The sequence below is a fragment of the Chaetura pelagica genome, unplaced genomic scaffold, assembly GCF_000747805.2.
Source record: "Chaetura pelagica isolate M959 unplaced genomic scaffold, ChaPel_1.0 scaffold1048, whole genome shotgun sequence".
Taxonomy (NCBI): domain Eukaryota; kingdom Metazoa; phylum Chordata; class Aves; order Apodiformes; family Apodidae; genus Chaetura; species Chaetura pelagica.
Genome location: NW_009954300.1, coordinates 785 through 28,596, shown reverse-complemented (window position 1 = coordinate 28,596; position 27,812 = coordinate 785). Strand labels below are relative to the sequence as shown.

General features: G+C 37.6%; 1 protein-coding gene across 1 annotated transcript; it reads left to right on the top strand.

Moving 5' to 3' along the window:
* Positions 1-1,072: 1,072 nt before the first annotated feature.
* PRKAR2B (protein kinase, cAMP-dependent, regulatory, type II, beta) lies at positions 1,073-18,227 on the top strand. The gene is made up of 10 exons (XM_010003849.1): positions 1,073-1,079; positions 1,568-1,620; positions 2,777-2,860; positions 12,710-12,816; positions 14,257-14,410; positions 14,754-14,855; positions 15,432-15,506; positions 16,138-16,203; positions 16,362-16,500; positions 17,959-18,227. The coding sequence occupies exons 1-10, from the start codon at positions 1,073-1,075 to the stop codon at positions 18,090-18,092; spliced, it is 921 nt and encodes a 306-aa protein (XP_010002151.1). The 3' UTR covers positions 18,093-18,227.
* Positions 18,228-27,812: the final 9,585 nt, after the last annotated feature.

Below are 27,812 nucleotides of genomic sequence, written 5' to 3'. Positions count from 1 at the left end.
GGAAGGACAAATCAGAGAGTACTTAATGCATTAGGTGTTCTCAGGTTAGCTGTGCCCAAGACACGCTATACTTGAAAACTGGAAGAATTGGCTAAATTAGTCCAGGTCTGTTAGCAATTACCATTCAGAGTCTGAAGAAGAGAAATTAGAGTGTAAAAAAACAATAAAATAGAAAATCTGATCCTTGAAACGGTGGGGGAGCTACAGAGGGAAGAGGCCTGTTGCAGACTGACAGATAATTTTTGTTCCTAGAGAAGTTACAGACAAATAATCAAACAATTTGTATGTACCTGGAGGAAAGCAACAAACAGGAGTTAGCATGGGTTTATTGAAACTATCTAATACCCTGCAGCAAGATAATAAAACTTGTAGATAAAAGGAGCAGGTGTCCTACGTTTTCACTTTTTAAGAAACTTCTGAACATTGTCTCACAAGACTTTCCTATGAACAAGTTAGGGAACATCAAGTAGTGTCTTAATGTAAGTTGCATGGGATATAACTGCAAAACTGGTTGGATAAGGTAGCCTCCAAGCAGCTACTGCTGTTTTGCTGCCATGTGTGCATCCCACAAGTTTATTTTAGACACTATTCTGTTTTTTCAGTAATAATCTGGGTTATATATTAAAGAATATGCTGATTACATTTCAAGTTGTCATAAAATTGAGAATGGATTGGAAGAATGCTGGAGAACAGGATTAGAATTGATAGTGATCTTGACTCGTTGGAGAAACAGTTTGGGGAATAAGGTAATATTAATTAGGTGTAAGTGCATGGTACTACACTGGGGCAGAATAGACATGTGCAGGACACAGGACAGCTGGTTAAGCAGTGGGTTTTGAAAACGACACATAAGCTGTGAATGAGTGAACATGATCAAGCTGTTCTCAAAAAGATGATGGATGGATGGATGAAAAAGACATATAGTCTGCAAAATGTATGGAATAACCAATCTTTTGTACTCAGTACCCTGCTCAGTTCAAATACTAGGTCCAGTTTTGAGCTTTAATAAAGAAAGAGCTACTTGGAGGGTGTTAAAAGAGTAACAATCAGGGTAGTTAGAGAGCTGAAAAATATGGCTTGTAAGGAAAAAATTGAAGAACCAAAATTATTTACCCTAAAATGTAAAAGATAGGTAGGAGAGAAAAGTTTTCAAATGAGTAAAAAAACCAAACCAAACAACAAAACATCCCCCTCAAAAAAACCCAAACCACCTTGAACTTGCATAGATGAAAGGAATGATCTTATCTCTGCATCCAGTATAGACAGCTTAAATCCTAAGAAGAATTATTTTAGAAATCAGAAGAAAAATTCTGATAGTAAGCTAAGATCTCTTAGAAAAGGTTAGGTGATAAATTTATAGTAGAGGTCTTTTAGAACACAGAAACCTTGCCTGGAAATAGTAAAAATGCAGCTTTTTTTCACGAGCAGTTTGGAGATGACTGGCTCTGAACCCTGTCAGCAGTATCTTCTGCAACTGTTACTGCTTATTGTTGCTTATCTCTTCTCTAAATCTTGTGAAACTTTACTGTATTTTAAATTATAATGATACCTTTCTTCTTTATTGCAGTGTGTGCAGAAACTTACAATCCTGATGAGGAAGAGGATGATGCCGAATCTCGGGTATTTAATGCTTTGAATCAAGCACTTACGTTTTTCAGTTCTCAGGCATTAAATTTAAGAAGGAAATAGGACTTATTATGTAAGTTATGTAGCCAGCATTAACATTGCTTTCCAAAAGCATTCTTATTGTAAGATAATTTAATAATTTGTGGAGTTTTAATGTTAAAGAAACATTTTAAAATTCTCTGTAATAATCACCCATGTAGGACCTAATGTGAGTATTATTCTAATTACCACACCTTTGATACATGTTCTGTTACAGAGACATTTTTGTGCAATATTTGCCCAGAGAGCACCTACTCATAGAAGTACTAGTTTGGTATCCTGATAATCTTACAATAGTTTCTTCAGTATTCTAGTATTTTTCATAAGGCAGAAAGAAAGGCAAATTGTAAAATCACTGAGATTTTCAGATATACAGTGCAATAGCTAATGAATTGTATTTATGTATTTTACTTACATCACTGTTCTGGTATGAAATAGCATAAGCCTGACTTCTAAGACAGGCTTAAGTGTTTGTATTCTACCTATTTTCTGGACTGTGAAACTGTCAAAAAGATTATCCTAAAGCATCACAGCTTTGAAACCAGCTTACTTTTTAAAACGTATGACTTGTATGAACAACTTGATTGATGCTCACATTAACCAACTATCAGTTAACTTGGTAAATCTCTGGCTCACTCGGATAATGTCAAGGCAAGTCTGTTGTTTACTCTGTGAAAGTTTTGATATAAATTTAACACTGCTACTGTTTCACAAAATACTCTTTGTGAAGTAGTAATATCAAGTGGCTAAATGTAACGGTGGTGCTCCTCATAAAACATGCATGCTCCAAATATGATTAAAGAGTAGTAGAGTAATGTGTACACAGGAACAGTTGAGATAAAGATAGCCAGAATGGCTTGCAGAAATTGAACTGCATTCTACAAATGTAAAGATCTCATTAGCTGAAATACAGGAATCCTTTATTTGCTACTGCTGTGGTGATATAATGTTATCATTGAGTGTTTATTCAAATTCTGAAGCTTTAGAAATTAAAGTGTCACAAAGTGTGGCCAAAACATTGTGTAAAATGCTTAGCTGAGTTAGTTCAGTCCTTCGGTTAGTGCTGCTATATGATAACCACTTCAAAGCTTTTTTCTGTTACATCACTCAGATTATTCACCCTAAAACAGATGATCAAAGAAACAGGCTGCAGGAGGCTTGCAAGGACATTCTGCTTTTTAAGAACCTGGATCCGGTAAGAGATTCTTTATAAGGAACAAAATTTAGCAGTGATGCTAAGAATTAATTCTCTTGAATTTTGACCAGAAGTTTACAGATTTTACTTCTATAAGCTCTTATGTATGCTTTCTTGACCATTTTATAAACTCCAGAAATGCCATTTTTAAGACTGATATGTCATATATATATATATGTCTTTTGTTCACCACCATGAATGATAGTCTTGAAGTACATTAGGATGAATTTATACATTAATATGACACTGAAGTATTGTATTTTCTTATTTTTTAAATCTTCTTGCTGTACATTGATATGTATAAACTCATCAGTTAACTGGAAGGTTTAAGTTGTTTTACTACTTACTTTTTATCATCCAAAAGTGTGCTGAGTGCTCCATCAAAATGTAAAATTACCTCTAAAGCCTATTGTTTAGCTATAGACATAATGGAACAAGCAAGCTATGAAATAGAGGGAAAGATAAATGCAATAGTGATGTTACATTACTATTTTGCTTAATGCAGATACTGTAAAAACACTACGGATAATTTTCTTCTGTGCAAATAATTTCTTTCTATTGCCTACAAAAACAATTATGGGCTTTTTAGAAGGCTTAAATGGAGTGAATGAGTGATCTGCATCAGACAAAGGTGATAATGTTACAGAAAAGCACAGGATTGTTTAAGGGAACACAGATACTGAAGCTGGGATGACTCACAGCACCCCAAATGCTTTCTCAAGAGAACTGATTCAGTGCTGTCAGGGGAGGGAGCATGGGGAAAAAGGAAATAATTAGGTAGAATTTTAAGCATGAGGATGAAAACTTTTATATTTAATTGAAGAGGGAACTAATGAAAAAACAGCCTGCAGCTCTGTTTGGAAGCCGGGTGCTATATTGTAATGTTGTGTAGCTATAGAACATTAAACTCTTCCCCTGTGGGCACTTCATAGAATCACAAAATGGTTTGAGTTAGAAGGGACTTTAAACATCATCTCTTTCCAACCCCCCTGCCATGGGCAGGGACACCTTCCACTAGACCAGGTTGCTCAAAGCCCCAACCAAACTGGCCTTGAAAACTTCCAGGGATGAGGCATCCACAGCTTCCTGGGCAACCTGTTCCAGTGTCTCACCACCCTTACACTAAAGAATTTCTTCCTAATATCTAATCAAAATCTACCGTCTTTCAGCTTGAAACCATTAACCCTCATCCTATCACCAAATGCCCTTGTAGAAAGCCCCTTCTCAGCTTTCCTCTAGCCCTTTCAGGTACTGGAAAGCTGTCCTAAGCTCTCCCCAGATCCTGCCCTTCTCCAGACTAAACAACCCCAACTCTCTCAGCCTGTCTTCACAGGAGAGGTGCTCCAGCCCTCTGATTATCTTCATGGCCCTCCTCTGGACTTGCTCCAACAGCTCCATGTCCTTCCTGTGTTGGGGACCCCAGAACTGGACACAGTACTCTTCCAAGGAATACTGAGGAATTACTTCCCCTGTTTCTGGAGATCTTCTCAGGACTGCGCTGCTCTCTCAATAAAATATTCCCTTAATATTTTGAACTCCCTGTTTTCTTTTTGCTTCTGAATCAGTTCCTTGTAATTGCTAATTGTTCCCACCATCTCAGCAGAAGACCTTTTAGCTGTGTCTTCCCCTTGCAGAGCTCTGCAATCCAAAGCCTTGAAATCTGCTCCTTGGGTCTCTTAAGTCTTGTTTACCCACCTTTGCTCAGATTGTCCAGTGGATTAAGAACACTTCCTTCTGCTTTAAACTCTTCACAGGCAGCATTCTGGAAAGTTGAGTAAGAGGAATTTTTCATTATAATAACTTCACTCATAAAAGGCATTGAAAAGCTGCTGAGCTCTGAAGATAGCAAGGATTTTAAAATGTAGCCTTCTTCAGACTGGCTTGGTCCTTCTTTGGAGCTAAGATCTGTAGCTCCCAGGGGACTTCTCCCACTCCTCCTTCTTGTTCTGCTGCTAGGCAGTGATTCAAGAGCTCCGCCACTGTAGATGCAGTAATTTAAATGTTCCTATCCCAGCTTTCTTCCTCACCTCTGCCTTTCCACCCTGCAGCACAAGTGAATGTGGTGCCAGCTGCTGCATTTTGCTCTCTGGTGTGTTAGCAAAACCACTTCTTCATTTTGGAGAGAGATAATACGTTCAGCTTCTAAAGCTGAAGTCTGGAACAAAAGTCAAGCTGTGTATCAATATTGTCTCAACTCCCACTGTCTTTTTCTTGCATTGAACTTCAGCCTCTTTGTGCAATAGCTCAGTGTATGAAAAACATTGTTTTAGAGGTCAGTGAGCTAGAGGGGAAGAGACAATGCAAAGCGCTTAATGGCTTTTCCCTGATGGCCTTTTAGCAAGGTGTCACACCCCGTTCTTAGAAGTGCCACCTCTCTGAAATACAGTATAACTACCTGTCCTAAGGCATGATCACAGTTGCCTTCCACTTTTTCTTAGAACTTTATCCTGTTTCAACACACTGTGGTTTAATTGGAGTGGAACGAAAAGATAAGGGTATCATTAAAGCAGAAGAAGTTGCAGTAGTTAGGAGATGCCTTGCAGTACTGCTCAGCATTTTAATGAAAGAGTCCATCTGAACACACAAAAGCCTTCACATAAAGGTAAAAAACAGCAGAACCTTTTGAATGTAAGACTAAATGAGAGAGAGGAGAAAAAGATAACTTTTAGACTTAGAGATAACTTAGGATTTTCTAAACAAACACAACATTCTTGAGTCTGTACTTACCTGATAGCAGTGTTTCAATATCAGATAGGTAAACCTACAGAGAAGTCTTTATAAATACCAATATTTCACATATTGGCTCTGGTTGAAAATATAATCTTGTATAAAGGAACACCAGCTCTGGTCCAGTTCCCTGAGCAGCACTCTGTGTTTTCAAAGCCAATTCTTATAAATGCCTTAAAGTCTGTGAAGTTACTTGAATTTTCTTGAAATTTTCTTTAACTTTGTGGATTGATGAGAATGTGACTGGTCAACTAATGTCAGTTCAGCAAGACACTTCTGAGTTAACTTCCTTAAATAAAAAGTACTTTAAAAATATTTATATGTTAGCATTTTTTCACCCTTCTGGGGACTTAATCACTTCCCATCTGGTTGCTGTCTCTCAATACCAGTTTTAGTTAGTGGATAACGGTTTTGAAAAAACAACTTAAGAATATGGATTGAAACATGCATGTACAACAAGATAAGGGAAGGAGGTTTTTGCAGGGCTTTTTGGATGCTTTTTAGAGGAGCAGATCAAGAAAGAATCAAGAGAAATTCTAGGAGCAGAACTGTGTGGATGGATGAGTTACAAGAGAGAAAGATGCATTGAGATGTTTTTCTTCTCCCCACACTGTTATTCTACACTATGTGATTAATTCAGTCCTCTACTAAAGCACCTCTTTCTGTTCTTCTTCACAGAAAACCTCTTCCTATTAGACCACAGTATTATTTGTTGTTCTCAACTGCCTACCACACCATTGCCAGAAATCCTAGTATTGCTTTTGTTTTCCTAGGATTGATGTGCAAGGCTGCTTGCTCTATGTGCATGCACAAAACGTTACCACACCTTCTCCTTCAGGCTCCAGATGCTGGAAGTTACTGGCAGTGGAATCAGAAGCTGCATGCCCTCTTTCCCCTCTACTTTCACTTTGTATAAGCCAACAAGGAGAAAACAGGATGATGACCACATGAGCTGGTCCATTACTGAATCTAAGCCCCAATTCACTATTATTGGAATCTCTTCAGCCCAAAAACTGTTTTATCACTGGGAGAGATAGCAGCAGCAGCTCATCCAGTGGCCAGTGCAGCCTTCTGCACTTCCTTTTTATAGTGCAGTCCAGGGAAGCTATTATTTTGGTTTTGTCTTTTAAGAGGAAATTTTGCTGGGGCTGATTAACAACAGATTATTTGGTTTGGCTGTTATGGCCCACAGGCCAGCAGTTAAAAAATGTAAGGAACCTGGTATTAGAGTTACAGGATAGCTCCAGGGACTGGTACCATCAAAACTGTGCCACACCCTTGCACTTAAATTTGAATCCTTTCTTTTGCAAAAATTCACATGTAGTGCTAGATCATCTGTTCTCTTTCAGGGAAATTTTGTTTTTGAGAGATTTGCTCTGCTAATGCTTGCAGAGAGTATTTCAAATAGGTTCTGACCCTTTTCTAAAAGGTAATAAATTATACATATTCTTTACAAATATGCAAGAGCAATTTCTGGGCATATTGCCACTCATGCACCAGGGAAATTATTATAAGAGAGCACAAATATTGATTGATCATTTAGAATTTATTATCTTGCAGGAAGACAAAAGAAAGTGCAATGCAACTGTGTTTTATGAGTAGTGGACTCATACTTAAGACCAAAGCATTCCCTGAGAAGTGCTACCAACAGAAGGGTCTCATAATGCTTTTATGTTCTTAAACCTTTTGGTGAATTAATGAGAATACATACATGTAAGAGAAAGCCCAGAATGCCTGAACATGTTCATACTCTGCCCTCCTTGATGGCACAAAACTCTTTGCAAACTAATGGGTTCCCAAACAAACAGTAATGCTGTTAATCCTCTCTTTTTTTTTTTTTTCCAAAGACAAAATTAATGCTTCTGTCAGATCTAGCAAACAGAGATTCTCTCTGCCTTGCCTATAATCAGTTATTGAAGGTGTTCTGCAAAAGAACTGCCCAGTGTGTGGTGTCTCCAGCTTAAGAATTTTGGAAATAATTTGCAACTCTGAATTACTTCTGCTGGTTTTAGCAAACTGATAAAAAGTCAGCCACCTTGCTCAGGGGGGCTAGTTGCAAAGTATAAAATGTGTTACTGAGCCTGATTGATGGGCATGTGCATGATAGATGAGAAGCAGCATATTAGGTGGGGGAAGGTTAAGGTAAGCTCTCAAGGAGAATATTAGTACTCAGAAAGATTGATTATACATCGAAATATGAGTTAGATTCTTTAATAGTAAAAGAATAAATGTCTTTTGATTACTTTACAAGTGGATATTACACAAGGGAGCTAAACATTTTGAACTGAATCAGTAGTGCTGGTAACATTTATATCAGAGTTCCAGGGAAGTATATGTACATGGTCTTGTTCTGAAAAACAAATGCGGAGAGCTCAAAACTTGAATTCTGTAATTTCCTCTTTCTCTCTAAGGCCCTAACTTGTTGATTGAGAACTTCTTTTCTTCCCATGGTTGACCTGCCTATATTTTCCTGGCTTTTTCTATCTGTTTTTTATTGTTGTTGTGAGTTTGTTAGGGTTTTTTCCTTCCAATTCTGGTATTCTGTCTGCTTCATTACCCTCTTAATATAATGTTGAGCATTAATTTGTTGATATTTCATATTGATCAAATAGGGGATAAATTGGCCAACAGGATGCTGTTTTAACCTGGGCTCATTTTAGTGAAATGGTTTTAGGACTAAAGAGGTTAGTGAACTTGGTTTGGGGCAATGGAAGAACAGTGGATTCACGTTGTTCATTTGATAGTCTTATGGTTGTGTCTCAGCACGTTATCATTTTTACAAGTCATATGAGATAGGTAAGTCTTGTACTACTGTTGCACTGAAGTGCAAGACAATCTGATGCCTGCTTATGTTGTGCAGGATGTCTTGAATCTAAAAAGGAAAATAACTCAGATTTCTGATCTGCCAGGGAGCACTCCAGCAGCACACTCCTGCTTCTTTGGGGAACTTGCAAAGCATATGTAATCCTCATATATCAGTCAGTACTTTTGAGACTTGCTGCATCTGTCTTAATAGTTGTTGGAGCTTACCAGCTCCTGTCAAATGCCAGATTAAGATTGTCTTTGTTTACTGTCAGAAGCCACATATTTTTAGTTGTACAAACGTAATTGTGCCTTCTGGATCCAGAATACCTTTTTGGAAATAGTGGGAAAGGGTATTTTTCAGAAGTTACTTTATACATTTGTCATTGTCATGGCTTTCAGTGAAGATTGTGTCCTGGTTTCTGTTTTACCTGTAGTGCCTTCATTAGTGCAGAATGGATAGCACTTTGTCAGACAACAAATGTTTGTATCAGCAGTTCAAACACTGATGTTTCTTAGAAGCCCAGTATTTAAGAATGGTTGAGTTTAGTATGGAGAACTTTGTTCTTTTTCCTTTATAAAATGGCTCACAGTAAATCTCTAAACTGATATTAAGAAGACATGTACCTGGCACAGTGGTAGCAAATCTCTTGGTAGTCTGGAAGTTGAAAGAGCCATTAGCATCTGGGAAGGACATGTCATGGTCTGCCAGCTGTCTGGAATGAATCAAAAGCTGTCTTGCAAGGACATGTAAGTGACTGTATTTTCAATCTGTGTGAAAGGTATACTAAATAAAATGCCATTTTAGACATACTCAATGTCCATTATCTAACTGACTTTTTTTTTGTCTTGAGATGTAATTCCCGTGTTTGTTTTACTGACTTGACAGAAATTGAGGCTAACACGCTATTTTAAAATAATACAAGATGTGTCTGGAGAGCAGTACTTTCTGTGATACAAAATATACATTAAGAGAGCTGTGGGTCATTATTTGCAGTTTTTCACTTGACCTGGCAAGAAGGATGGAATCAGACACTGTTCCATGGGGATGTCCTTGGCAAGCCAGTTATCTTTACTGTCTGGGGCTTTCTTCTTCTGGTCTCATTTGGTGTCTTTCATTTGTAACTGATTGTAAACATGCACACAATGCTGTACACTTCAGATATGAAATGGCAGGCTTGCACACACCTTGCATGGGTATGACCACAGGCCTAGATTCATAAAAGCGCCTAATAGGAGTTTCACTTTAGGCACAGTAAAATATTTCTTAACTGTAACAGAATCATTCATAAAACCTGCTTAGTTGCTATACTGTTCATAGGCTCAATAGTAACCACCAGAGGTATTTTTTTCACACTGGATTTCTGCTTCTGTGCTAGAGGTTCATGTGGCTACCATGTGATAAAGGGCAAGAAAGGGCAGCTACTTTTTGCCATAATTGTGTACTGTTTAGAAATACTAGCACATGAAGGCTCAGAGAGCATCAGGCTCCTAGTGAAGAATTGATGAAGAGCATCTGTATAACTGACATTGAGTAGAGAGACCTCACAAAGCACAGCAGAGGGGACACACTAACAGAGACTTTGCAGTTAAGGCAGTTTGTGCAGATGGGAATTTGAAGTGGAACTGAAAACAATGCATAAGATAGTGTGGGACTTCTACTGTTGGTGCCATGGCAGTGATGATGGGCCACAGGGAGAGTTCTTCAGCAGAAGCTGGAGTGGTCAACCATGGCACATCTAGAGGTTTTAACCCAGATCCAGAGGTAGGCTGTGACTGTGTTTGGGCTCAGGCTGCTGGGAGTGTCAGGAGTCTCTCCTGGAGCCTGGGGGACAATAGTGGCTTCACCTGTGGGAGATTTGCTGTGCTCAGTGCTGAGCTGCCAGCTGAAAGAACTGCAGGACATAAGAAGGACTGTGTAGCATCGGGCAGGATAAACAGGAGCTTGAGAACATCTTTCAAGGGTCTTCCAAAGAGACATGGGTGCTTTTCTACTGCAGATGGAGGCACTGATCTGTTGACTGGACTTGCTTTCAAGTGGTGCCATGACAGGCTAAGACACAATCTGCACAAATAGCAATACAAAAATATATGTTTAAGAAAAGCCTTTTTTACTGTGAGGATTGTCAAATGCTGGAGCATGTTGTCCAGAGAGGTTGTGGAGTTAATTTACACATGTGAACTAAACAGCTAAGAATACATGCTAACTGCTTTTTCTAGTTATCAGTCATAGTCACATGCTCTTCATATAAAATGTTTCCTTCATTCAGTCTTTTGAAGGCTTTAATTACAGGGAAAATGTAATTTGATTGACTAGATTGACAGATTTTGTTTGTCAGGAAATGAAGAAGGATCCCAAAAGGCAGAGTTTGACTGACTGTGGTACATTATTTTTGAAGCTTCCTTTCTTACCACCTTTAGTCAGTTCAGTAATTGGTAACAACAAACCAGATCAGAGGACATTCTTGGTCCCTGAGGCCATGCAGTGCAGTATGACATACATGCGTACAGCTAAACTCTCTTGCACTGCACCTTCCTCTCCTAACCCCATCAAACCAAGCAAATAACCAGGATGGATTTACCTTTACTGGGAAGAGGCTCTGGCTCAAGCAGTCCTTGAAAGCCATGACCAGGGTTTGTCAGGAGAAGTGACAGTTGGCATAAGCCAAAACTGTATCAGCTGTGCATAAGCCAAAACTGTATCAGCTGTGCAGACAATGGCACCAAGAGCAAATCAGCCCAGACTTGCACCACCTCAGTGCTTGAGTCCATCTCCTGGTCCTGTTGAGTTTGTGCTTCAGAGTTGCTGTCTCTGATTCTGATTGATCTAAATGTGGAAAATAACTTTACTAGCACAATTCATTTAAGCTGGTATAAAACCAAGATAAGTGGCATCTGGGTCTAAGTAAGAGAGGGAAGAAAACCAAGTCATCTCACTTCAGGTGGTGTGAAGGGGTTTATCATACTGGCTTCTGCTGGTAAGGGAGCAAGAGCTTCTTTGCTGTCCTGATTCCCAGCAGTTAAATCCACACTTGGAAGCAAAGGTGATTGGGACAGTAATAATGGCTGTAACTATGGTGTGTTTATTCACTTGTCTAGTAAGGTATTTTGTGAAATCATACTTCATAAAAGTCCAATTGTTAGAAAGACTTTTGAAAGAAATGCAGTAATTGCACTTCGCAAAAAAGAAAATATTTATAGAGAAAATCTTGGCACATTAGTTTGGTTTGTATTGTGAATGTGTCTTTCAGAAAATGTGAATTGCCATGCTCGCTTTTAAGGAAGTTTAAATATTTTCTGTATCACAAAGGATGGTGATAGAAGTGTGCTCAAAAATGTTCCTTTCTTGAAGCATTTACATCCTTCACAGTTTAGAATGAAAAAAAAAAAAATAATCCATTGTGGGTATTAATCAGAGTATGTAAATAAAACTTATATAAGCAATCAAATAATGTAAACCTGCTTGTTCCAGTATGATATATAGTTAATAGGTTTCAAAATTAGAGGATATTTTTGTGTTTATTGTCAAAATTTTGATCATATTGCTGGCTAAACTGAAAATCAATTTTGATTTATTAAGCTACCTTTTTAGGATTCATATCAGTAATCCACAATGAAGTAGTTTGGGTTTTTTTATGTGATTAGTAAAGTTTTAGCAGATTTACACCAAACAAGACAAGTATGTCATTAGTTATTTGGTTTTATTAATAGACAATTATAATTCATATGTTGACATTTTGTTAGTCTGTTAATATTTCTCTTAACATTTGTATTTCATTCAAATTAACAAAGTAGTTTTATAGCCATGTGTAAATTTCTACTTCCCAAGGAGTCCAGTATTTTCTTACTCAGCCAAAGCACTGCAGACCTTTACAGTTACTTCTGTCCCAATATTGTGCAGGCATTGTATAATTTACATTTTCAAAATACCTTACAATCATTTTTAAACTTTAAATTATGCAAAATCTTTCCAAAGATGAGACCAGGTAAGTGTATTGTTTGCAATAAGGGATACAGATTTTTATTTTAACTTATGTAACATTACGCAGTTAGGAAGGGGGAAATTCTACCTTTGGATGCTCATGAGCAATTTATATTGCAGACAAGGTGTTATCATTGGCAGGGACAGGAAGGGAAACTGGGCTCTGATCATGGGAAGAGGAAAAAGCTAACACTGCATGTTAAGTGAAACTGTCTTTCTGATTGATCCTTACATTTCTGTAGCACAAACATTTTCATATTTCTACGCTTTGTCTGCATAATGGGAAGTAAAATTTTTAAAAACAGGGTGATTTCTTGTCTTTGTGTTCTTTTCAATAGGAACAGATGTCTCAGGTGTTGGATGCAATGTTTGAAAAGCTGGTTGAAGGAGGGGAACATGTCATTGACCAAGGGGATGATGGTGACAACTTCTATGTCATTGATAGGTGAATCGCTATGTCTTACTCTAGCACAAAGTACTATGAAAAGTCCATTGAGAAAAATATCTTTCTGTTTTTCCTTTGGCATCCTTCACTAGTCTGTTGGCTCAGTCTCCAGCCAGGCTGTCCCAAAACACCTTTTCTTATTTTTATTTTAGTTTTAGGATAACACAGTGATTTCTGAGGGTGTTTGAAAAGAATATTGTGCTAGAACTCTAAAAGAAATTAAAAGGTTTTGGTCAGTGTACCTGAAGGGGAGAAGTGGAGAGGGAGGTGCAGATCTCTTGTCCCTGGGATCCAGTGACAGGATGCGTGGGAATGGTTCAAAGCTGCAGCAGGGGTTGTTCAGACTGGAACATTAGGAAGCATTTCTTCACCAAGAGGGTGATCAAACACTGGAACAGGCTTCCTGGAGAGGTGGTCGATGCCCCAAGCCTGTCAGTGTTTAGGAGCCAATTGGACAATACCCTTAATAACACACTTTAAATTTTGGTCAGCTCTGAATTAGTCAGGCAGTTGGACCAGATGATCATTGTAGGTCCTTTCCAATTGAAATACTCAATCAGAAGTTGATCAAAGTATGTCAGGATTCTTTGCAGAAGAGTCAGTATTTTTCAGCTTTGTAAGGTTGCAGTTTGTCATCTCTCATCCAAAAAGCTGCAGAGACTTCACAGTATTCTGTCAGCCTTGCAGTTTTTAGGTGCAGTGAACCACCTTTAAGTCCCTTACCAATGAAATAATTGTACAGATTTTTGCATTAAATTCACATGGTTTATCAACACATACCATACAAATATTCAGCACTGAGCACAATGATGGTTCAGCATCAGTGGAAATGGCTGTGTCATGTTTTACAAGATACCAGATTTTACTTTGCTTCCCAAAGAAAAAAATGTTACTAATTTAATGATGGGAGAGGAAATCCAATGTGTATCTTTAGTTCATAATTTTATTATGATTTTCATGTACATTCCTTCAGTTTCCTGTATTACATCTGCTTATTACATTAGAAAGTACTATTTTGAAATATTTTAAATGTTGAATAACTTTTATTATTATTTCAGTGATCTTATAGTGATTTTTGCAAAGACTCATTATATTTTTATTTAGTGTGTTTAAAATGAAATTAAGAAGCAGATAATAATTAAGATCTTAATTTTTAATAAGTTCTGGTGATCAGTTCATCACTGTAAATCTAGTCTATCTTTAAACAGAGTTAATGTAAAAACTAATAATACTGCCCTTCTCTTTAAAAAGGAACTGCTTTTATTGTTTATGGAAGTGATTGAGATGTCTCTGCAAGGTGTTTAACACAATTTAAACAAGTAAATGTATTTTTCAAATGCTTTATCTTTGGAATTCATGGTATAAAAAATATAGTGAGAGGCTGCTTAGCAAAGACCAGGAGTGGATTCTACTCACTGTATTTATATATTTTATTAACAGAGGTACATATGATATTTATGTAAAATGTGATGGTGTTGGGAGATGTGTTGGAACCTATGATAACCGAGGAAGTTTTGGTGAGTTGGCCTTAATGTACAATACACCCAGAGCAGCTACAATTATAGCTACCTCTCCTGGTGCCATCTGGGGTTTGGTAAGTGAAATACTTGTTTTAAGATACTATTTGTTTTAATTATTTTATATAAATTGCACTGGTGTGCTATATCAGCTTTAGTAACTCCACCCTCTATATGTAAACTCTGTACATACTCTGCCAAAGAGCAGAGAACCTTTTCACAGTGTGAGTAGGTCAGGTGTTTAAGAGCTCTTGATTGACCTCTAGAGGAATCTTTCTCAACTAACTTATGGGGAGGCTAGTCAGCTAGTCTGAGAGTGACTGATATTGGGTAATTTTAACATATTCACCTATTTGTAAACTATTTTCAACCACATATGCATTTTCTGTTAATAAACCCTCTTCTTCTCTGTGTTTACAGGACAGGGTAACTTTCCGAAGAATCATTGTAAAAAATAATGCCAAAAAGAGAAGAATGTATGAAAATTTTATTGAGTCATTGCCATTCCTTAAATCTTTAGAAGTAAGATTTCTATTCTGTTACTTTAATAGTTGTATCAGAGGTACTGATATGATTCTGCTTTTGCAGAGCTTAAATTTGGAATAAAAATTTTCTCCACAGTAAAACATTGTATACTTTTGTTTTGGAGAAAGACCATATTTTTTATATTTCTAAATGTTTAAGATAAAGAACTATTGTTAATATTGGGTTTGTTGTTTTATTATTTTTTTAAACTACCTTTACATTCATTTTCTTAAGTTTAATTTTACTATATATTAGCCAATAAAATTAAACAATTAGGAAATTTCAAAATCCTTTCATTTAACAGCTATATTTTTACATATATGCCTTTCTAAAAGTAATTTTTGAAGACTTGGGATACTTAAAAAAAAAATGGAAGTTCTGTCAAAACATCTAGCTGATAAGACTATAATATGCCCTCTGCAACAATATTTAGCAGTTCTTCCTATTTTAATGACCATCAAAACAGGGAAATAAAGATACACTATTCTGTGCAAAGATTCATGAAGGAGCTTTCTAAATACAGTATTATAATGTTAACCAAGTATTTCTTACATTTTCTTTTTTTGACTGAAGGTATCTGAGCGTTTAAAAGTGGTTGATGTAATTGGCACCAAAGTGTACAAAGATGGGGAACAAATCATTGCTCAGGTACAGTTTATTTCTAGTTTTAGTTTCTCTTTCCCAGTAGGTAACAATTATCAAGTTATCTATAGACAATACATTATTTTAAACTATGTTTTTCTTTGACAAATGAAACAAAACCAATGAATCTTGCATCTAAGAGAGGTGATTATTTATTTCAGAAGCTAATTTTTCACTTACAGTACTTTGAAAAATGTCCCTCTTTGTTGGTATGAATAAAGGAGTCAACATCTTTAGTATACTTAGAAATTCAAACTATATGATTGCCTCCGATAAGGAGCACTGAAGAAGTACCTTGGAGGCTTTTTATGCTGTAAACTCTGTAAAGGAAGTAATTTAGAATACAAAGTAAAAACACGAGTTAGGATCACAAAATATAACATTGTTTTTCTCTGCTCTTTGTAGAAGGCACAATCAGTTGCATCTTTTAATGAAAAGGCTTTGCTGTCAGTTCTGTGTAGATGCTTTGATAATTTTGTGCCTTGAGTATGGTTTTCACATTAAAAGTTATTTATTTTGCAACAGGTATCAAAAAGACGAGCTTCAGTGCACTTGCTGCAAGTGTTTTAATGTTACCATGGAACTAAAAAGGAAATTTCACATTTCCTTTACTTGCTTTATTTTTTCTCTTCTACAGGGTGACTTGGCTGATTCTTTCTTCATTGTGGAGTCTGGAGAAGTAAGGATTATAATGACAAGAAAGGTAAACATCCCAAAACACAGAATTAATGCTTTTCTTTTAATCTTTATGTATTCTAAGTATTAACCAGTAATTGTTGTAATTTTGCTTATACAATCCTGAGTTCAGCAAATCTCTCTCTTGTTCTCTCTCTTACTTTCTTTTTTCACCTGGTATTTCAGGGTAAGCAAGATGTAGAAGAGAATGGAGCAGTTGAAATTGCTCGATGCTCAAGAGGACAGTATTTTGGAGAACTTGCTCTTGTAACTAACAAACCACGAGCTGCTTCTGCTTTTGCCCTTGGCACTGTCAAATGTTTAGGTATTGTTCAATAATATTTTCTATCTAATACGAAATGACACATAATCTATCTGGTTGTTTTTATTGTGAACTCTGTCTCCGGAATATGTTATTCGTTTCCATTTTTCCAAATACAAATGTTTATGTGTATAATCTCTTACTGTGCATTCGTATTTATGTTATTTGTCTGTAGAATTTTGCAATTGATAACTAAACACAAATTCCCCAAAGTTTCTCTGATTACATGGAACTAAAAATTGTTTCAGGACACTACAAAGAATATTGCTGCAAACTGTTTATAGCTGTCTAAGCCTTTCAGAAAGGTGAAGTATTTCTTTTTTCAGTAGTCTGATTCTCATTAAAAAAAAAAAAAAAAAGTAGTAAAAATCCTGTCCCATTTTGTCACTTTGACTTTAACTTTAACTAATTCTTTGTCTTCACCAGCTGTTAATTTAATCATTGCATCACACTGTAGCCTCAGGAGAAGCAAAGATGATAGGAGTTGTGCTCACATACAAGCCTTTGCATCCATTGCTTTTCATGGCCCAATGTTATAATCAGGGGGATTCTGTAAACTGCAAAGATAGATTTGGCATTCTTGAATGACAGTTTGAGTACCAAGACACTAACCAAAAAGTTTCTCACTTACCTGTAATGGTACCGTGTTTAAAAATCCTTATCTCTGAACACACAGAGATGATTGGGCAATAACGATTAAAGATGACAGAGAGGAAAGAACAAGAGGCAGTGGGTGAAGAAAGTCTTTACCTGGTATGGGTGAGGCACGAAAAATCTGGCACTTCCCAAATAGTAGAGAGCTTGAACTTTTCTGAGGAGTCAAGAGAAGACCAGGCCACCAGGTTGGAAGCTGGTTGAAGTAGGAAGTTTTTTACCTGGCCTATTGGCTAGAACTATAGAGGATAACATAAGAGTTATGTAATCAGGTAAAGAAAATATTCTGGTCAGCTATGCATTGACATGGCATGTGAATTACTATCTCCAACCTTTTGTATGTTTGCTGGGGAATAAATATCTATTTAAATTTCCAATGTGAGTGGAAACGAGTAAAAATAGCAAGGAAGTATGTTAAATCAGATCCCAACTAAAGCCAAAAACATCAGCAAAAAATGTGTTTTTTTTAAATCTCAAGGGTCTTAACACTGTATTCTGTGGAGGAATCCAGGCCCCTCCAGATTCCTTCAGCAGCTCTTGGGTCACACAATTCTTGACATGAAAGTATTTTCAAAATAAGAAACCCAGCAAATTCTAAGTTTATTTATGAATTTTCAAGACAGCAGTGTGTTGGTTGATGTTGGTTTTGCTATGGTAAGTGGTTTTCTTCTGTGCAAAACAAAGTACACGCCTCAGTAATATCTGTTCTGTAACCATTTACAGTTTTACATTGAAATGTCATAAACACCAAGATTAGTGCCTGCAGCTGATAAGTGTTTTGTTCTTTCTCTCCTTTTTTTATCTTAGTTATGGATGTGCAGGCATTTGAAAGGCTTTTGGGACCTTGTATGGAAATTCTGAAAAGAAACATTGCAAACTATGAAGAACAGCTAGTTGCTCTGTTTGGAACAAACATGGACATTGCTGATACCAGTGCATGAACTAAACATTGGAGCAACAAGATCTGTTACGAGAATATAGCACAGTAGTGGTTAGTCCACTGAGAAATTGTCTCTCTTCCTATAGATGCCAAGCATTTTCTGTAATTTTTAGAGTGGGTTTGGGGTCTTTTTTGGACTTAATACAGTGGAAATACTAGCAAACAAAATAGGAGTTTAATTAATTGTGGACCTGATTTTTGAAAGTGCTTGGCATTGATGGTTCCATCTAGCATTAAGATGACCCATAGAAGCCCAGCACCTTGGAAAATCAATCCTTTAACACAGCATTTCCTTAAAGAGTAGATTTAAAAAAAAAACAACCCACATGCTGAACTTGTTAAACCAGCTTCTGTTCTTCAAAAAGGTTACAACTTTTCTGGAAAGACTGTTAGTTTGAATGTGATATGTTGAAAGTATTAGTGCACACAAAGTGTTTATATGTATTAATACAGAAGATATACAGTAGATATTACTTTCTGACAATGACAGTTGTCATGATTTTACATTGCATTTATCACAGATGTAGTGAATCACAAAACTAATCGTAAGATAAAGCATGACAATGCATTTTGTGTAACGCTCATGACCCAAATCTGATTTTTAACATTTTGTAATTTGTTTTAAAGTCCTCTTTGTTTAATATGTCATGTTTCAGCACGACATTGTAATATCTTATGCAATTTAGAGGACTTGTATATTTTTGCAATAAACTGCCTTTTTTATTAGTTACATGTATTCTGTACAGTCTAGAGTGAGGACAGCTGACAAATTAACCTTGATGCTTGAAAAGCAAAGGCATAGGTCATTGTCCTGTTCTTCCTAAACATACATAACCTATATTGTTTCCCTTCTCCCTTGTTTTATATTTATGCATTTTGTCTTCACTATCTATGCTTGTTCTCTAGTTGAATTTTTTGTAGATCTTGCCTTTTTTATCTGTTAAATCTTTTACCTAATTCAAATGAAACTATCTCTGTATATCTCTCTTCTTGCAGTCTAATCTCAGCTATCAAAGACCTGATTCAGTTACTGAAATGATTGATATTGAAAGCCATGCTAAACTAATCTTGTACTTGAAAATTCCTTATCAAAAAGTACAAAAATGTTTTTTTAATTTAAAAGATCAATACTTCAGAAGCTTTGCACAAGTCTGGAAAGTATGTCAATGTTAAAGCTAACATGTCCTGTTTTCAAAAACCTGTAGGTCATAATAATATTTTTTTTAGCCATAAGAGCATGGGCTATCTTCTGAGACTGAGGAGAGAGAATATAATCTTAATTAGGGGCACAGGGCTCATTGCTTACAAGGGTCTGTGACTGGAAATTTCAGGCACAGTCCAATTTTAATACTGCTCACTGACCTGCCTGTTGATGTACATGGGAAGCTAGTGCAGATAATGGCAATTGGCATTAGTTCTGCCAAAATGACCCTACAAAACTTGTAGGGAGGCTGCGTGTGCCCTTTTCCAAACACCTGAGTTATCTTTCCTTCTTAGATAATGACTTTTCTAATGCCATATATTTGTGTACGTTGATGTAATTATTACCTATAGTTATTGATATGTTCTGACAATTTATATAATCATACCTGTATATGAAATTATGATTATATAAAATTATAACAATATATAATTTATATCATAAAGTGTGGTATAAATTATAAGACAGATTCATAACAAAGTACGATATGAGCAAAATTTACATATGTCTTTTTTTAACCTAGAAACCTGGTATGAATAATTGCACATATGATAACTTGCCTTTGTAATACTGATTTATGGACAAAAGAGAAGCCTGTTATACTAGAAGGAAATATCAGGTAACCAAAATTTACACTCTTGTCATTCTGTATGCTTAATCTCTAAAAGCTACCTATATTTTGCACTAGCTTGATGTGATTAAGAGAAACGCTAGAAATTACATGTATGGCAGTAAACTACAATCAAGGCCATAAATGCCAGTCATGATATTTTCAATATTGTTGGTTATATTTAAAGTTTCCTTACAATAAATGACACTTTTATATATAAAAAAATCTATGTTTATTGATATTGTTGTGTTTTAAATCCATTATCATGATATTAAAAGCAATCTACTTACACTCATTTATTAAAATAGTAATAATTCTTAACAATTCCATGTTGATCTTCATAAATGATATTACGCAGATGCTCTGTCAGTTCAGAATAGATTACATGTTGGTGTGGTAATTCTCACAGCTACTTTGTGTTTGATATCTCCTTGTAATTTTTAGCTGGGAAAAATATGTGGAGGGACAAATTTAAGATAATCAGAGACTTTCAGATTTTCAGGGTCCCAAAGCACAGCTTCATGTTGCAGCACTTTTATGGTGTTGCTTTTGGGACCCGAATGATTTCTGGAATTTTCTGTGTTGGTGAATTCAGGAGGGTTTAGCCAACAGTAATAAATTGTTGTTTTCTATGTTTCTTCCAAATCATTATATCCTTCATCAGTCAGCACTTGGGATTTCTCCTGAACCTATTTCTGTGTACACTTCAAACATGCCAGTCTTCGTGTCATAAATGTGGCAAGTGTTCATCCTAAAAGGAAATACTACCAAGTCACTGGTTTTTAATGACCTTTCCAATAAAGGCAGATAGTTCTAATACCTTCAAACACTACTATGTTGTGTTTACCTAGAGACTGTGTCCATACTAGATTACCTGATGGTTCTGTTATTGAAGATTTTTATCATCCTTGTTTGTAGTCAGGTCACTAAAGCAACAGGACTTTGTCTATTACTCGGCACATATGTTTTAGTCTGTTTCTTGCCTCTCCCCAGCCTCACCAGTGATTTATAATTCTGCAGATGATTTAAATGAATTTGACAGATGGCTAGGTTCTAAAGAGGAAAAAAAGATAAATAAATGCTCCAATGAGTTTGTTGAAAATGTGCCTGATGGGTGAGGTGAGAAAAGCCTGAGAGAAATCCTGTATGAGAAAGACATTCATGGGCTCACATGTTATTATGCAAAAGAGAATCCCTGTGGCAGCAAATGTTTACAAATGCCTTAACCATGGGAAAAAAATTTGCAGCCCTCAGTCTATCACAAGACACAAAGCCTGAGGAAAGAAAGCTTGCTTGGTGCTAGTGCTGATGCCATTGCTTTTTAAATGTCACTTGTTTGTGCTTCATGAGATTTCATTCAAGTTCATTTGGAATAAACACTTTTGAAATCATTCCCTTCTGGATCTCCTAGAGGTCCAGAAGTGATTGATTGTGGAAGTCTTGGGGCAAAGCTGTGAAGAGCACTGTGAAACCACCTACAACCTAAGCCACTCTCACTCCATCTTCTTTCCTCATGTTGTCTTTTGTATTCAGTAAAGACTGTTCTGGTCCTTGCTGAAATGATAGGTTTGTTTTTGGTGGTTTTGTTTTGTTTGAAATGTTTCATACTTTAGGCTTTCTATAAGGTGACTGGGATCAGTTACCTCACAATTTGTGACATTTTTGTAGTTTCTGACACACTTTCCATGGCAAGCTTTATTGGTTTTCAATATCAAGAGTTGCCAGATGTGCAAAGTCTGTATCTGCCAGTCATCCTTCACAGGCCTGGCCCATCAAATTCCTAGTCCTCTTTTTTCTGATGCTTGCTGCATTTTATATCTTCTACTGAACTAAGTGCTTTGCTCAAGATCAGTTTGCTGAAGTATGGACATTCTTACATGCTCTTACTGAAAGTTTTATGTTATCTCAAAGCTCTTTTTATCCATTCATCCATGTGATGGTTATAGGTGTGGTTGGGGTTTTTTTTGAGATTCTAAGGCACTTTCCTGTGTCTGTAGTCCTCAAATAAGTCTTACTGCAGTTTTCTCTGGGAGGAATTGCCTGTTTGTATGCTAAGTATGTACAGATCTGTTCCACTGGCAGTCTTAAAAAAATTAGGATAAGTTAGAAATTATCCTGAGAGTTGAATTTCCTTCAGATATAGACCAAGGCTGTTTCCAAGTTCTTAATCTCCTTTTTTGTCTCAGAAAGATGCTTAACAGGCTGGAAACTTTCACTTCATGGACCAAAGAGAAGCTGAATAATCTTGCTAGGAGATGAAAAGCCTGAAGAAAAATACATTTTTAACAGTCTCTTCCTTCACCCCATTTCTCTCTTTCCCTATAGACCAAGGCTGTTTCCAAGTTCTTAATCTCCTTTTTTGTCTCAGAAAGATGCTTAACAGGCTGGAAACTTTCACTTCATGGACCAAAGAGAAGCTGAATAATCTTGCTAGGAGATGAAAAGCCTGAAGAAAAATACATTTTTAACAGTCTCTTCCTTCACCCCATTTCTATCTTTCCCTCCAATTTATCATTATTCTGACAGCCAGGTCAGAATAATGAAGAGCCAGTGGCAGTAGGGGGATATAAGGCAAGTGGAGTGATTGGCTGGGTCCATGCTGGGACACAGGGATTTGGCTGACTGGGCAGTGACTTCCTCATTGCCTTTGTCCTGTCCTTGTCCCTTCTGTGATGGCAAATCGAGCTGAGCTGGAGTGCAGTAATGGTGTCACCACGGCTGTGTGAGTACCATGGGTAGAGTTGCGTTTCTTCCTTAGAACTGGCAGAAGTATATGCATGTGTAGGGGGATGGGGAAGAGAGAAAGACCAAACTATTTCATCAAAGAAATTGTGCCCAGTCAAAACCACGTGAAAAACTCTTGACACTAGGTTATACCAGGCCATGGTGAGAGTATCTGCTGCCTCAGCCTTTTTATTGAGGTAAAAGAAATTAGAACAGCCTAAAAATAGCATCAGGGCGTGGTACGAATACTTTGTCCTTTCTCCTTTGTTGAAATGAATTTTTTCAGCTGAGCAGCTGCAAAGTTTTAGGAAAGGACAATGCTCTGTGCAGGTGAATTCCCTGCCAGCCGAGCAAGCCTCTGGGACCTGCAACCTCCTCATCTCTAAAGATGCTGGAAACTCAGTTCTGATAAATGCCTTCTTTGGAAAAAGGTATCAAATTTACTACCAAGCTGTATCTTTTTCTCTGTGTTGCTTTGTCCTTCTGGACTCAGGTGGTGTGTCTATCTTAAGCAACCTTAGCTTCACTGCATCTTTAGTTTTTGGCTGGATCTGTATGGTTTACATCCACAGTGGGAAACTGTACGTGCCTGGGACTATTTGCTAGTACTGAGGCATTGAATGACCAACATTCATACTCTTTTCTAGTATTTGTGTGGGCTCGTTTATAAGCTGCCTGAGAAGCTTTTTTTCAGGCTTTCCATGTGGGGTGGCCATATGCACATGGCCAACTGAGAATAGTCCTTGTAGCTCTCAAACCATACACAAAAATTATTTGCTATGGGCCCATGCAAAAACTATGCCAGGTCTATTCTAAAAAAAATTAGAATACAGATTATTGTATTCCAGTGCCAGGAATGCTCCCTGGAATACTAATTTACCAGCTAGCACAGAGCAAGCCTGCAGATCATCTGTAGTCTCTCCTTGACTTGTTTTTCTGCAAGCTTTGACCTGGGATAGAGACTGGGTTTGTTTGTTTTTTTATTTATCACTCTTCTGGATTGTTTCTTGGTATGTCACGACTTCTTTTTTCCTGATACTATTTTCATTTTTTGTCTTGCTCTACCTTTGTAGGTGATAGAAGTTCAGCTGAACCTGGAATCTGTGCTATAATGACATGAAACAATTTTTTCATTAATTCTTGATCTGTCTTAGAAAAAAACCTCTCTGGCCTGTTATTTGTTCTGTTTCCTCCACTGAAGGAGACAAGTAAAGTTTCCCTCCTGTTGGAGATGGGAGTGGAAGGTCTTAAGGTCGCTTAAAGAATCACCAACAAAGGTATTAGGAAAAATTGATTTTAATGTAGATTTATAAATGCACAACTTAGAGTTTGATGGCAAGGTTCGCTCTATTACTACGTGGAAGGAATGTGTAGGGGTTGGAATTGGATTGGAATTATTCACACAGGGATTGGAGGAAGTTATTTATACAGAGACAGGGAAGATTGAGTCAGAACTGGGGTGGAGTGATTTCCTTAGGGATCAGGGAAAAGAATGAGGAAGGCCCTCCAGCTGAACCACAGGCTTCAGGAAGGACCCCCTTGCTTTCTGAAATCCTTCTCAGAGAGCAATCTGGGGGCAGCTGGATCCAGACTTAGTCCCAGACTTGGTGAAAGGGTTTAGGTGTGGGGATTCCAGTGTAATGCTTTAATATTTAATTGTGGGTCTGGTGTGATTTGGAATAGGAGCAATTTAAGGTTGATTGACACTATTATAACAAATACATAAATAAGGTTATATGATATCCTGACGATACTTAATTAATAGCAACTCTTAATCAAGAATCAACCATTTGTTATAATCAAACACAGAGGTTCAATTAAAGATTTAACAGAGTTTCTCAATTAAATTGCTTCCACACAGATATAGAGGTTAACCTATGTTAAGATGTTAATAAATTTTGGTACCTAATGATCTCTGCACAAAAAGAAGTTGCAGTGTAACTCCCTTCCTATTGATCCCCATTAGTTTCAATTACAGTAAATTTCTAGAATTTGATCTTTCTTTCTGCAAAAGAAAAGTAGTGAACTACTAGCTGTTTTCCTTCAGATAGACAAATGTCCTTTGTGAGGCACTGGCTAAGCAGTCTGCAGTGATCCCAGAGAGCTCCAAAGGGCCTCGTTTCAGGATTGGTATTTATAGAGTCACAAGTTAACTCTGATTATCTTTGATCAGTATTTTTCCATTGTGGCCTGAATTTGTGTCCAGTGATCTTTGGTGACTTTCAATTTGGGCTTGTGATCCAAGCAGGAAGGGTCTCAGGTGTGTTTCCCAGACAACAGGAGTTCTAGGTACGGCTGAGGAGTGCCTGATCACTCCAAAGCACTGTATTTGCACCAGGACAAGAAGGTACCCAATTGTTTAATCTCACTGCCCCAGCAGGCAGGGCCGCAAAGTGCCCAGGTTTTCTCAGCCTATTGCACTTTCAATTGAAACAAGAACAATTTGATGTCCACTGCCCTGGTAACTAAAGCAGGAACTACATTGACTGGTGTTGACATCACAGTGCAGCCTGGTGAGGAGAGGTCTGCACCACCACAGCTTCTAGAACTTGAGACAAAAGATCTCCCTTGGGAGCAACAAGTCCTCTGTTCTCTGCTCTTCGTTGTTCCCAACAGCGTCCTTTGAGAGCAGATTAAAGAGGTGAAATGTGGGGGTGGCTTGCCTAGAGCAGTTGTTAGGAAGGGGCAGAGAGCCAACCACCACTGCAGCTGGTCACAAAAGGCTGTGAGAAGAAGCAACGAGTAGGAATAGGTTGAGGAGATACAGAAGTCATTGTGAAAGGAGAAAACTGATGTGAGAAGAGGATCTGGTAGAATGGCTGCAGAACAGAGACTGCCGTGTTGGGTAGAAGAGGAAGCTCTGGTGAGTAGGGTTGCTCTGATGTCTGGGGAGTAATAAGTTAATTGCTGAGGGTGGACGTCTACAGTGGATGTGAGAGCTCCTGTAGAAGAATTAAAATAATTATATGCCTTATTTCAGAGAGTCAGCAGTAGCATCTGTGTCATAAGGGTAGGAGAGGACATTGGCTTAAGACAGGAGAGATTAAAAGCAGAGATAGGCACAATCCCAATGTATATTTTACAAATATGACTTTGACTGTAATATTAAGCATTTTCAAAATCTGCCTTGTGATTTCTTAACTCTGTGGCTGTCCAATTGAAGAGGTGGATAGCTAGGGTGCAAATGTATCTTTATCTATGTTTTCTGTGTGTTTAGTCCCTCCTGCTTATTTTCTGCTTCTCGATAGCCATCTGCAATCTGACATGAACTCACAACACTTCCCAACCCCCCACCTTCTTGTCTACCTCAGTAAAGCTACCAACAGTGTCCTTGTTACACATCGATTCATTCTCTGAGTACCCATTCATTTAGGGCATGGAGTAAGGCGAGGTAGGGTGTGTGGAGGGGGGGTATGATTTAATTAGAGATGAGGCATACTGAGCAAGGAGTATGGCACTGACATAATCTTAATTCTGAAATTTAGAAGATATCTATATATGTCTTCAACCAAGGGGGTTAGTAACTAAGTTTTAATACAGTTTTATGTGTCCTGCTGCCATCTACTGCATGGATTACCTGTCCTTCTACTTGTTTTCTTTTACATCCTCACTGAAAAAATGTTAATTTACTGTATGCAAAGGAGAAAAGGTAGATTGATTTGAAAATATGAAAGCTGTTAGGTGTCTGGTTTTAGAATCTCAAAACCATTAAGACACTCATCGTTACAAGATTCCTAAGTAGGATTCATATTTTTGTACTTCTTGGCTATGTCATAGATGGTAAGTGTGATATTGAGGCTCAATTCAGCAGTGGTATTTACTTGTTTAGACCTGTGTCTGGAATCTGAGCCAGTGGACTGCAGGGGCCTGGGCTTCACACCTAGCACTCCTGCATAAGTCTTTGTAGGGAACTGTGAACCTTTGTGGCAAATAGATTTAACATTTAGTTTTGGAAAAAAAGCTTTTCTTTGAGGGCAGAAAAAGCAAAAAAAAATAGCGAGGTGGAAATGTGCTCCATGACAAGGCACAAAACTTTAGGGCAGTGATCTTTTTCTGAAGAATTTTTTTTGTGGTTTGAGACAGGATTTTGTATCTCTGTAGCTGCTTGATCTAGCCTCTGCACTCTTCACCTTCCACACTGCAGCAGGTGGAGCTTTCAAGAGAGCAAACTGTGAGTTTTCCCTTGCAAGGGGCTGCCCCACAAGCAGAGCAGCCCATGTGCAGGGTGGAGTCATCTGCATACACGGGTCTTCTGCCAAGCCTTGATCTGGAAATGCAGGGTCTGCAGGAGCTCGGGTCTCTCTCCAAAGAGCCTGAGGGCTGTTTAGCTGTACAAGGGAGATCAAAAGAGAGCGGGGACGGGGGAGGAAGAAACACAGCTTTAAAGTTAATTTTTTTGTGGAGTAGTGTAAAAAAAGATGATTCCTGGTTTACCAGTTTTCAGTTTATTAAAAAATATATTTCAGCAAGAGGTTGCCAGTAAAGCTTTCTTATATAAAGATGTATCAGTTACTTAGGGAAAAGCCTGAATTGTAAATGTAAGAAAAATCTGAGTTTGTGGGATGTAGGGCTAGACAATTTATATTATAATAACCTGTCTAGTTACTTAGTAGTTTAATCTAAACATTAATTTTCAGGGGGTTTTGGTAGGCATTGGTTCAAATAACTCCTGTGTTTTCAAACTGAGAAAAAGTCTCTAAGGGGTTGGTTTATTATGTGATTAAGGCCACAAGATTTTCAGTTTCTGCTTTTTCTTTTTTTTTTTTTTAAGGTAAACTTGTACATATACATATAAAAAGTAGTAGTTTCTAATTCACACTGCAGGAGATACTGCATGTTTTTGAAAGTAATGGCTCTCTTCAAACAGTGCCTACAGATGGCAGTGACTTTCCTGACTGGCCAACTATTACCTCTAGAGAAGCCACGTTTGAAACCGATGTGCCAGTGGCATCTGCGTGCGGGGGGTGTGTTGATGCCAAGCGGAATTTTGTTTTCTGTGACTGTATTTTACTTTTCGATGGCGTTACCCGTAGGCCTGTGGGAACAACAAAACCGGCGTTCCCTCTAGCGGTCACTGACAGAAGGTTCAGGGACACAGAACCTGGAAACTCGAGGCAGAACTTTAAGTTTAGCGGATGACGCTCCCCCGCCGGCTGTGCCAGCGGCCCTGAATGTCAGAGCCGCCG